We start from the raw sequence: 12,620 nt of genomic DNA on the forward strand, positions 1-12,620 counted from the left end.
GACGCTAGTTGGCAGTGTCCTCGGGCATGTTGGTGTAATCAAGACAACAGCCGAAGAAGAAGCAGCCTGTTGTGTAGAATGTGTACATTCATTGTCGGAGTATCAGCAGCAGTGAGAGAGCGGCTTTTCTTGCAGCTTGAGTTGTTGTATCTAATACAAATTAAGCATCTCTAGTTGATTTGTAGAGTTAAATAAGGCGATCTGGCGCTGGAATGCGTTTGTGAAATCATGCAGAGCTCGTGGCCGCTGTTTTCAGTAGCGGTGGCTCGAGCAATCGATTGCTGTTGCGGAGACTTCATTCACGAAATGCACCCTAATGTGTCGCTGTTCTTGATATGCAATCACTGATTAACATCTTTGGTTTTAATGAGAAAATAAATAAACTATACTCAGTGGATCTATGTATTTATTTTCCAGCATAAAGAATCGCTGGACCACAAAATATTGTGTTATAGCAGTAAGGAACTATCATCCCATTTCTGGACACACACACATTTTTTATTTATTTATTGATCTGAGGGAGGGGTTCTGGCAGACCAATCACAGCGCTTGCGGTCCGCGTAGAATTGACGCGTTGTTACATTTTTGGAGAGGTGCGCGTCAGGGTACGGTGTAGGGTACGCGCGCATCACACAGCCTACGGCGTATAAATTGGCCTTAAATCACATTTTGCGCGCTATGCATCCTGTTTAGTGCGCCAAATTGCTATTAGTACATTTCACTTTGGTGTATCATGGATTTTGAAAGTAAGCATCCATGCTATATTGTATGACCTCACATTGTTGTAGGAGCTCTGAAGACTCAGCTGTGACCTATAGAACCTGTGAGTGATCAGATTGTGTATTTCATCCCTCCTGGTGGTTCAGGTACTCGCGGGGAGTGATGTCTCCGGGTCGGCACGTTCGAACCCGGCTCTATTTCACCAGCGAGAGCCACGTACACTCCCTGCTTAGCATCTTCCGCTACGGAGGCCTGTTAGACGTGAGTGAGCAACCATCAGACATTCACATTACGCCAAGCGTAATGTTTAATGCCCGTCACTACTGTTTTATCTCATCTTTGTCTGTTTAGGAACAAAAAGATGAACAGTGGAAGCAGGCTATGGACTACCTCAGCGCCGTGACTGAACTCAACTATATGACACAGATTGTTATTATGCTGTATGAGGACAATAACAAGGTATGAGATGTGCCCACTTCTTCCCTTTTTGCCCAGTTTCTATTCTTGCCTTTGCTGACATTTGTATCTGTAGGACCCTTCCTCAGAGGAACGTTTTCATGTGGAGTTGCACTTTAGCCCAGGGGTGAAGGGGTGCAAGGATGAGGATAATGCACCAATGGGTTTTGGCTTTCGTCCCGCCTCCTCAGAGGTCTGTCTGTTTCGTTTGGCTTAAGGAATATATATATTTATTTCGGACCACATTACACTGCCAATCCTTGGATTTTATCTAAGAAATATTGCATGCTGGACTGCTTCCAATACTCCTATTTCATATGTAATAGAACCATGAGAAGCAGACAAACCCTGGCAGTCTTGAAGACCTTTCCCAAGACGAGCCAGACAGAGCCGTTCTGACTGAGCCAATCAATATTCAGAGAAAGTCGCCACTTATACGCAATCGTAAGGCTGGATCTATGGAGGTATGGTACTGCATTATGAGCTCTGCTACTAAGCTTTACTTTTCTTAATTGGATGAATAACTGATGACATGATAAAAAATACTTTTAATAAAATATGGGTCCAGGGACATCCGGCATTTTATGGGGTCTGTGAAATTATTTAGGGCTTTAAAAGTTAACATGAGAACTTAAGATATTGATTAAATGTATTATTTTAATTATTTCCCTTAGTACAATGACAGTATAAAATGCAATAAATAAATTTTGGAAACAATGAATTAATTATTTTTAATTATAAAAAAATTATTTTTTACACCATTGTTCAGAAGTTTGAGGTCAGTAAGAGTTTTCTTGAAATATATTATTTTATTTTATTTTATTTTTTACTTTCTACTCAAGAATCCTGAAAAATGTATGACTGCTTACACAAAAATATTAAGCAGCACAATTGTTTACAACATTGATAATGACAGTAATAAGAGAGCAGTAAATCAGCATATTCAAATTATTTCTGAAGGCTCATGTGACTGAGACTGGCGTAATGATGCTGAAAATTCAGTTTGGCATCACAGGAATAAATACTATTTTAAAATATATTAAAGCATTATTACAATTTCAAATATATGTTTTCTACTTCAAAATGCAACTGATTTTACTGTATTTTTGATCAAATAAATGCATCTATATCTCAGTGTTTTATATAGTTACGTATACAGTTATACTAATGGCTGGTCTGTGAGTGCAATTCCATAAACCTGGATGACCTTCTGAAAGTATAAAAGCAGTAGGCTTTTATAGAATGGAAAATTTTAAAGATTAAAAAGTAGTGGGGAGAATCAATGAGCTATGAATAATTTATTTACTGTAATGTATAACATCTGATTTTACATAGGAAGGAGATATGTTTGTGCTTTTTTTATTTTTATGTTTGTCCATATGCCTTTGTTTTCCTCTCTTTGCAGGCTCTTTCCGAGAGCAACACTTCTTCTCGTGGACTGGCGTATCGTATCTTCCCGTCGTCTTCTCGTCAGTCACCTGAGATCAAACCCAGCGGGCTAGGTGGGAATTACATTTCATTTGTGTTGTTTTCATGTAGCAGATCTCTCCTGTCATCAGTTTAATTGGAGAAACCTTTCAACTTCTCATAAGTGACATGGTGTGGGTGACCGTTAAACACGCTTGTTTCTGTTTATCACCAATGACACCGTTCAAGGACCCTGCCATGCCCACTGCGTCTGAAATGTGACCATGCTGCCAGTAATGGTTTAAATATGGCTGCTGGCAGGACTCTCTGCTATTCTTGTCTGAACTATTTCTATCTCCAAAGAACTTTTACGAGGCAACAATGCACTGTTTCCCAGGTTTGGTTGCACCTTACTAAGGACTTATAGCATGATTTGCAGGTCACTATTTTATAACTAAGTGCATGTTGCATCTGGCATGTCTTTCTTGTAAGCTTTTAAACAAATGCTGTTTTATCAGTACTGCCCTCTAGTGGCCGTAGGTAGAGATGTCCTTTTGATCTTTTAGAGCCACAAACCTACAAGAATCCTGCACTGGCAATATATTTATGATATCAGCAGAAGACTGGCACTTTTTCTGGGTTTTGTTTGCAAAGGTCGTCTGTACACCTGGAAATATGCATAAAGGATGGTTCAACCAAAATTGAAATGTCAAAATGGGTCAATAACAAAAAAGTGTCCAAGAAGAAAATAATCTAGTTTAAAATGCTTGTGCAAAGTTATTTGTATTTATTTTGATTTAAAATGCTTATTTTGAAACTTATCTATGCGATTTTCAAGAAGAGGTAAAATTGAAGTACTTAATAATTTATTGCGGGGGAAAAAAGACATAAATGTTGAGGTTTAACCATCAAGTAAAAAGTTATTAAAAAAAATTTTCATTTAAAAATAAATATTTTGAGTAAATATTTCATATCGATTATGAATGATTAATTCATCAATATTTAATATTTTAATGGGGGATTGTGCCTGGGATTTTTTCCCCTGTACATGTTTCTGCATATTGATTTAAATTTTGCAGGAAAAGTTTTTCAAATATTTATAATATTTTAACATTTATAATAATATTAAAGATTTTATCAAAAAATATATTAATAAATAATTATTTAAATATAAAATGATTCATGAAATAAAATAATTTAAAAGTGATTTAAAGTAATATTTATATTTTAATTCTCAATTTGTTTTGCTAAACTACTTTTTCTTGACAATAATTTCATCCTTTTAATGAGTTTTTGTTTAGAAAGCTGTATCATCAGATTTTTATGCCCTAAAAATGTTACATTGAATTTTAATGCAGAAATGCTGTAACTATAGAAAAGGGGCCATATTCACAAAACATTTTATCTTACTAAGAGTTCTCCTAAATAGCAAAAAAATAATACTAAAAGTTCTTAGTTAAGAGTTTTTTTTCTTGAAAACCTATTCTCAAAGCTGCTGAGACCAATTTTTTACAAAGGAATAGAGAGAAGTTTTAAGCTAAGAGTAAGGCGGGGTTGACCCTGTTGCTATGGATGATGTCAACACGCTTACTAACTATTTCCAAAGTGATTGTCTGATGGGGAGGGGTCTCAGTCAGTGATTTAATCATAGAAATGTTGTAGAACAAGGTATCATGTTGCCATATTCAAATAAAGATTTTAAAATAGAAATGTTGCCATATTCAAATAAAGGTTTTAAAATAGAAATGTTGCCATATTCAAATAAAGGTTTTGAAATAGAAATGTTGCCATATTCAAATAATGGTTTTAAAATAAAAAAGTACATGTTCAGCTAATTGTCAGCCTCTTACATGTCTGCATCTTGAGAGATTGCAGAATTTAAGCGACAAATAATGTTTTATAAACAAAGTTCGGGAGGAGCACTTTCAAATGGTCTATATATAATTAGCTCCATGAGCCGGAACTCAAACTAGGGTCACCCGAGCTGCCCACGAGGCTATCAGCCTGACGATAGGACATATTTTCAACTTGACAACAATGTTTTATTCTCCATCATTCAATGCATATTGCCTGTACATAACCTTTATGTTATGTCACCGCAGATTAAAATCTATAAATCAAAATATTTATTGCATTTATGAAGAAAAGGCTTCCAAGGCTTTATTGCTTTCAATTGTGTACAGTGTCTTTAGGCGGATTGCTGAGGCGGATTGCCAGCAGCAGCCATTTTAGGTTTGTTTGTGATTTGGTCTTAGTGACTTCGGAGTCCTCTTGACCACTCCTAAATTTTCACAGATTTAGGAGCTCGTTTTAGCGTCAAAATGCTTTGTGAAATACTCTGAGCAAAAATTAGGACTGACGCACCGTTATTTTTCTCCTAAATTGGCAAGTTAGGAGCTACTTTTAGCCTTAAGATGTTTTGTGAATGCGGCCCCAGATTATTTCATTTTGGGTGAACTATCCCTTTAACTTCTTTAAATGAGAAGCTGCATGTTCACTTGTGAAAACTAACCACTACTAACCACCTTCCTACCCCCTTTCCACCCGCACCACCACACGGCCTCCCTCCCACTCGCAGGCGCCCAGTGTGCGGGGCTCTTCAGTGCCTCCTTCCCCAACCTGAGAGACCTAACACGAGCTCCCCGCAAAAAGCCCTCCTCGCTCAGGAATCAGTCTTCTCAAGCCGGTATGTCCCAAACACACACACATACAGGGTTATGATTTACCTCACCCACCCGTGACCAGAATACCTGAAGATTCTGATCATAAGCGTCCCAGCTAAAAATTCTTCTGAATATCTTTCAGATAATTCCCATTTACTTAATAGACTCTCACTTAATGCAAAAAACCCTGTTGACTAGCTTTCAGCATTCCTTTAAGACCATTTCTTGTACACAGTGTCTTTCCAAGTGACTGTTTTTCAGCATACTTCATTCAAAAGATTTTATTCTAGTCTTTAAAAACATCCCAAATCAAGTCATTACACAGCAGGAGCTGTTCCTAAACCATTTTCTGTTTATCAAGGTCTCGCTTTGAGAAATCCGGTTTCCACAGTAACTGAATAATTTAGTTTCTAATCGTATGTCACCCTTTGCTAACTCCAAACTGATTATCTGCATGATGCATGTGCACGTAAACAAACATTTTTATCAGTAATTTGCTAAATTGCACAAATTGCCATCTATTTTATGCAAAAGAGAAACATTTTAGTATCCTCTGACACTTCTGGAAATGTGTTTTTATGGATTACGATGGATAATATCCATGATTAAACAAATCCCAAATGCTTTTACCACAATCATCAAAGATTAATTGATAAATTCTGGATATATTATGATTATTTTGTAAACATTTATTGGAAATTGCGCTCTAATGTCCTGCATACATCGGAAAGGAATGCATTTGAACTATTTCACTATCAAATATATTATTTGAAATGAATTATTAAATATTATTGTACTACTTAGTTATTCATTGAAATTAATTATTATTTGAAATGAATTTTCTCCCCTCACTCCTTGGTAGCAGCATTAACAGTTTTGTCCACAGGGTGTTGCTGTGTCTCTGAGATTTACCTCATCTAAGACATTTGAAATCCCACTCAAAATACTGCCATGTCATGCTGCATCCATAAGGATGTTGTAGCACAGAGAATGCTGGATAGTTTGTTGTGACCATCTGTTATTTCTCAATCCCCACATTCAAGGGCAACATCTGGCCCCACTGATACTTTTACCTGCTTGTTATAGAAGATTTTATGAGGGACAGAAAAGCTTGATGGTGGGAGGATTAAAAAAATCTGGTAGTTTTGATTTGGAGCAAAAGCTCATGAGGAGTACAGTGACACGAGTAATGCCGAATGCCTCTTTTATCTCCTCAGAGCTGCTCTCTATGCCACCAGTAAAGAGATTTTCTGTGTCGTATGCCAGGCATCCGACTAATGGTATGTTTGGAGTCCATGTTTTGGTTTTTTTTGACACTCTCCTGCATGTCCTCTGTCGTTGCTTCAACATAGCGTTCGTAATGTAGCACCGTTTGTGATTTTTGTTTAATGCTTTTCACAATTTAAGGAGGCTTTTCTTCACCTTTTTCCTTTAAATTCACAAGACACACCCAGCTTAATTCATTCCACCTTCTGATTGGCTAGATGCATGGGTTGTGTGCAGAATATATCTCTCGATATATTGTTGTTCGTGTGACCACCTTTCATGTCGATCCACTTGATTTTAGAAATGGTTAACCCTTCCACCACCATTACTGCTTTAATGATCACACAACTTATGCATTACTTTAAATGCAAAAATGTGCAATTTGATTGCGAAAATATTATTGAATGGAGGACCTATTATGCTTTTTTTACATTTTCAACTTTGTATGAAAATAAAAGTATGAAAAAGGTCTACAAATCTACTCTAAAGGATGTTATTCTCTTAATCACTTGGCACTGTTTCTGAACTCCCTGAAGTTTCTTCCCGGAACGAACATGTCAATGTTCCTCATTTAAATAATTTCCGCTGTGTTAGTAGTGTGTTGAAACTCACAGTTATGGTAAGAGGCGTGAGGTCCCAAAACAAGCTTGAAGCGGTTGACCAATCAGAGCATATTGCACTTTTCGGAAAGAGGGGCTTCATAGAGATGAGAACCAAACAGTGTTACTGACAGACTGTGAAGAGAGGTGCTGAAGTGCTGTTTTTTTGAACATTCAGGTATGAAACCCATTCTAGTAGACCCCAAAAAACCAAAAAAATCAAGACTTTGAAAAAGGGCATAATATGGCCTCTTTAAAATATCAAATAATTCTTAAAAAGGAAAAACCCAATAATTAATTTGAGAAATAGTATGATTTTGTGGTGTTAAAATATATTTACTGTAATTTGGATACAGTGCTCATTATAATCATAGTTGCTAATGGGGTGAGGGTTAACATCATTTTTTTTTTACTTTATTGCAATTAAATTGATGAAAATGTTTATTTATTTAACAAACCTGAATGTTGTATGTGGGGAATTTTATATTTGCATGCTCTTTCATATTGATTGTTTCTTATCCTGTACATCTTCAAGAAGAAGCTGGCATTTATGTGTCAAAGCTTCAGTTAGTGTTTACCAAGCATTTGGCTTTTGCTTAGTTTTGCCTTTCGGGAGGATCATTATACTCATTCCATGTTTGCTCATCAAAAAGCCTGTTGCTGATGGACAGAACCCTTATAAAATGAAGCAACTGTTTAGCACTAGGCTTTTCCCCCCCGAAGCCTAGTCGTTTTTGAATGTTGATGTGTCTCTCTAGAGAATCTAGTTTAGCTGGGTTTTGGTGAGGTTGAATTTGAAGTGTTTTTCTCAACACAGTACATCCCAGAGAAGAGTTAAATCAATGATCAAACACTGCTTATTTTATGTGACAGTTTAACACAGCTTGAGGGAAAATCATTTTTCCTCACAAATCTTAAAACCCAGACAGGCCATCCATGTGTTCCCTTCCCTATCAACATGTGTCAGTCATTTTTCCAGTCTTTTAGCATATTTGACAAGACTGAGGAAGATTGCCTATTGACATGCTGTCAGCACAAATGAAAAACCCTGTTTTTCCTCTGATATAGTGTTAGCAGTGCATCAGGACTAGGTTTTGCATTGTGATTTATAGTAGAATTGCTTGCTGTAATGGACGATGCAGTTGAACTTGTTGACCTACTGTTGGAAAAAAAAATTTGATCCGATTTAAAGTGAGAAAAATGTTGGGCCGGCCCAAGAAAAAAAATTACAGTACAGACCAACTTGCTGAAGTCAGTAAAATTATTAAATAAATACAATCAGCTGCAGCATGCTAAGCTACTGAGGAATAATGCTGCGTTCCAGGCAGGTTTTTGAGCCTATAAGTTACAACTTCAAACCACGACTCACGACTTTATAGCGTTCTAGACAAAGTCACACCAAACTTCCTGAGTACAAGGAATTGTGGTAGCTAGATGTGAACACAGCATGGCGGACCGTACGGAGCTTTTGCTCATTTACAATAATTTCTATCGCCAAAGGTGCTTACTGCTTGCTTATTTGAGGGAAACGGAGGAGAAAAACGGCACATAAGGCAAGCGGAGCTGTTATACCTTTTATTTTACGTTATTTGTATATCCGTAGGGGCTGCCATTGTTGTTTCGCGGGCTATGTGACGTCAGAGCTCGTAACTGGGAGTACATCGATCTAGTACGAGTTCAGGGGTGGGATGTCACGGGTTTGACTGTCGTTCCAGTGCACTTTCACGGGTAGAAGGTAGGAAAAATACGAGTTACGGGTTGCCTGGAACGCGGCATAAAGCACAATAATCCAGGACTTGAATTTCTGTGACTTCAATGCGAGGTTTGGACCTTTCGACTACCTAAACGTGTTGCATTTTTGATGTCAGTAATTTTATTTATTATAAATTTTGTAATTTTGTTGAATAAGTATTTATATAATAAGGTAACACTTTATTTTGCGGTGTCAAGGTTACATATGTTACATGTAGTTACTACAGTAATAACTATAAATTAAGAAAAATTACATGCAACTGACCATAAACCAAACCCTAAAGGCGAGTTCGGACACTCGGGAGGTCGTGAGATATTGCACAAGCTACGAGTCAGTTAACCTGAAAGTCGCGTCAAAGCAGCTGGTACACGACACGACTATATTGCAGGGCGAGCCGGTGGCTATAGCTTCGGATTGGAAAAAGAAAGATATGATTTGTTGTAAATGATTTGTTGAAAAGCAGAGAACTGCAGCCATTCCTTTCTACAGAAACAACTAGAGAGAGAGAGAGTGTGTGCGTGTGTGCGCGTGTGTGTGAGTGTATGAGAGAGTGTGTGTGTGTGTGTGTGTCTGCGCACGTTGTATGGTTGCAGCCACTATAGCCTAATAATTCTCGATTTAGCATATGTGATGTGGTTGTGTATGCTTTGGCAATAGGGGACAACCTATACACTGTAGCAAATCGGGCCGGCTCCCCAGATTTTTTTTAGACGTTTAAAACATATCGGGAGGTGCTCGTAATGTGCTTGACCCGTCTTGTATTTGGTCTCACATGCTGCAAGCCGCGACCATACGAGCATCAATGATTTCCACGCAATTTCTCCCAAATGAAAAAAAAAAATTGCACTGTGTATGCCCGGCTTAATTCTAACCCTATAGTCAGTGTATATATAGTTAATTAAAGGGTTGGTTCACCCAAAAATTAAAATTACTCCATGTTTTACTCACCCTCAAGTCATCCTAGGTGTATATGACACATCTTCTTTTAGACGAACAAAATCCATATGGAAAAAAATATCCATATTTAAAATGGTATTAAGTAAAATAACTAGCTTCTGGCAGACAGCGAAAGAATAACAACTGAACTGACGCATACCCAGTGGTTTTGCTCTGTCCTCGGCGCATGCGTCAGTTCAGTTGTTATTCTTTCGCTGTCTGCCAGAAGCTAGTTATTTTACTTAATACCATTTTAAATATGGATATTTTTCTCACACAAACGCATCGATTCGCTTCAGAAGGCCTTTATTAACCCCCCGGAGCCGTGTGGATTTCTTTTATGATGGACAGATGCACTTTTGTGGGCTTCAATAACAGACACAGACAGAAACTACCATTCACTGCCATTATAAAGCTTGGAAGAGCCAGGACATTTTTTAATATTACTACAATTGTATTCGTCTGAAAGAAGAATGTCATATACACCTAGGATGACTTGAGGGTGAGTAAAATATGGGCTAATTTTCATTTTTGGGTGAACTATCCCTTTAATGGTACTCAATACTTAAATGTATAATTACAGTGTAACAAAGACACCTTTAAAATAAAGTGTAACCTATGTAATAAATTGTAATTTGATATAAGTACCATTTTGCACTGTTGATGTCAGTTAATTTAACTCCTTATTAATTTTGTTCTTATAATAATTAGCAATTATTGTAATTTGACATCATTAGCATTTGATGTCATTTATTTTATATATTATTATTATTATTATTTATATAATAATTGTAATTTGCTATCATTAGTATTTTGCACTGTTAATGCCAGTTTTTCTTACAAATTATTGTCATTTTATTTCATTATTATTTATGTAATTAATAGTAATATTGATTTATTGGTAATATTCATTTATTTGGGCTGTTTTGTCAGTCTAAAAACACACATAAGTATACCAGTTAGATGATACATAGGCAATAGTTTGTGTTATATGCATGTTCTGTTAAATTAACTTGTATAGAACAGAAATGCATGGAAAATTGCTTCAGCTCAAGATTATGGCTGCTTGTTACAGCTGACTTTGTTAGTACAACTCACAATGTTATGAAACTTCAGGAGTGTTTGCATGCTCTATGAAACCTAATCTATTCAAATGTTTCATTCAAATACAAATAGCATAGGTTGAACATTTGTTGATAATGCGAAGAGCTTTGCTCAATCTTTAGGCTGTATTCAGAGGCTTTGCTTCTTACATGGACTTTAATTGCTCTCTGATTGCCTCTGAAAATAGTTGTAGGTCCTGACAAAACAAACATTAATTTCAGGTCATCAATTATATGTTGCTGAGTCACTCCTGTAAAAACATCTCAGCAGGGGTTGAGGCAGTGGATCCTCATTGCTGTGTGCTGCTTCCTCTCTCTTCCTCCTTCTCCTCCTCCATCTCTGTCATCCTTTTGTTCCCCCTCAACCTGCTGTTTAGTTTCCTCCTGAATCCCTGAAGCCTTCGCTTCCCTATGGCCCACACCATCCCTCCTCCATCTCTGCCACATCTTTGCTTACCTCATCCCTCTCCCTCCTTTCCTCCTACTCTCCCTCCTCTTCCTCTCCCTCCTCTTCCTCCTGTTACTCAGAATTTTCCTCCTGTTACTCAACGGATGTAAATTCTGCTTATGAATCTGACTCAACCCGTCTGTCCATCCATCCATCCATCCATCCATCCATCCATCCATCCATCCATCCATCCATCCATCCATCCATCCATCCATCCATCCATCCATCCAATTAATTGTACTTAAGGAAGGCGAATTTAATTCAATTCTCCATCTTCCCAGAATTCCTGTTTTTAAAGTATTTATTTATTTTTTCTTTATTCATTCATTAAGTATTAAAAATTAATAATACCAACATTATTCGGTAGCTTCTCTCTTCTCCTCTACCTTGTCAGAATTCCTGTGTTATGACTTTTTTTTTAAATTCTAGTATCACTTTATTTATTTGAAACATTACAAATGAGATAAAAAAAAAACTCTTTACCTACCTATGCAGCCCCTAAAGTCATGTCAAGTTTGGTTCATGTCATGTTTTTGTGAAAAATTATGTAAATTTGCATTCTTGTTTTGTGTTCCCCTGAAAAACTTTGTGTACGCTCGCAAATTATTTGCGTTTCCCCAGAAAAACTGCGTTCGCTCTCAAAATACTTGCGTTGCCCGAGAAACTTTGCGTTCGCTCTCAAAATATTTTCATTCCCTCTGAGCAACTTTGCGTTCGCTCTCAAAATATTTTTGTTCTCTCTGAGAAACTTTGCGTTCGCTCTCAAAATATTTGCGTTCCCCGAGAAACTTTGCGTTCGCTTTCAAAATATTTTCATTCCCTCTGAGAAACTGCGTTCTCTCTCAAAATATTTTCGTTCCCTCTGAGAAACTTTGCGTTCGCTCTCAAAATATTTTTGTTCTCTCTGAGAAACTTTGCGTTCGCTCTCAAAATATTTGCGTTCCCCGAGAAACTTTGCGTTCGCTTTCAAAATATTTTCATTCCCTCTGAGAAACTGCGTTCTCTCTCAAAATATTTTCGTTCCCTCTGAGAAACTTTGCGTTCGCTCTCAAAATATTTTTGTTCCGTCTGAGAAACTTTGCGTTCGCTCTCAAAATATTTGCGTTCCCCCAGAGAAACTTTGCGTTCGCTTTCAAAATATTTTCATTCCCTCTGAGAAACTTTGCGTTCGCTCTCAAAATATTTGCGTTCCCCGAGAAACTTTGCGTTCGCTTTCAAAATATTTTAGTTCCCTCTGAGAAACTTTGCGTTTGCTCTCAAAATATTTGC

General features: G+C 37.1%; 1 protein-coding gene across 7 annotated transcripts in view; it reads left to right on the top strand.

Annotated features, from left to right (window-relative positions):
• The window catches only part of ppip5k1b (diphosphoinositol pentakisphosphate kinase 1b), a 51,973-nt gene that overhangs the window by 27,764 nt on the left and 11,589 nt on the right, over positions 1-12,620 (top strand). For 2 of the 7 annotated variants that reach the window (XM_079809450.1, XM_079809452.1), the window contains 6 exons: positions 858-981; positions 1,072-1,179; positions 1,253-1,369; positions 1,503-1,640; positions 2,582-2,678; positions 6,464-6,526. In XM_079809450.1, coding sequence (XP_079665576.1) covers positions 858-981; positions 1,072-1,179; positions 1,253-1,369; positions 1,503-1,640; positions 2,582-2,678; positions 6,464-6,526 — 647 coding nt within the window. The remainder of the gene's footprint in view (positions 1-857; positions 982-1,071; positions 1,180-1,252; positions 1,370-1,502; positions 1,641-2,581; positions 2,679-6,463; positions 6,527-12,620) is intronic. The other 5 variants (XM_079809451.1, XM_079809453.1, XM_079809455.1 and 2 more) reach the window with 3 other exon arrangements.

The sequence above is a fragment of the Gobio gobio genome, assembly GCF_949357685.1.
Source record: "Gobio gobio genome assembly, chromosome: 25".
NCBI lineage: Eukaryota > Metazoa > Chordata > Actinopteri > Cypriniformes > Gobionidae > Gobio > Gobio gobio.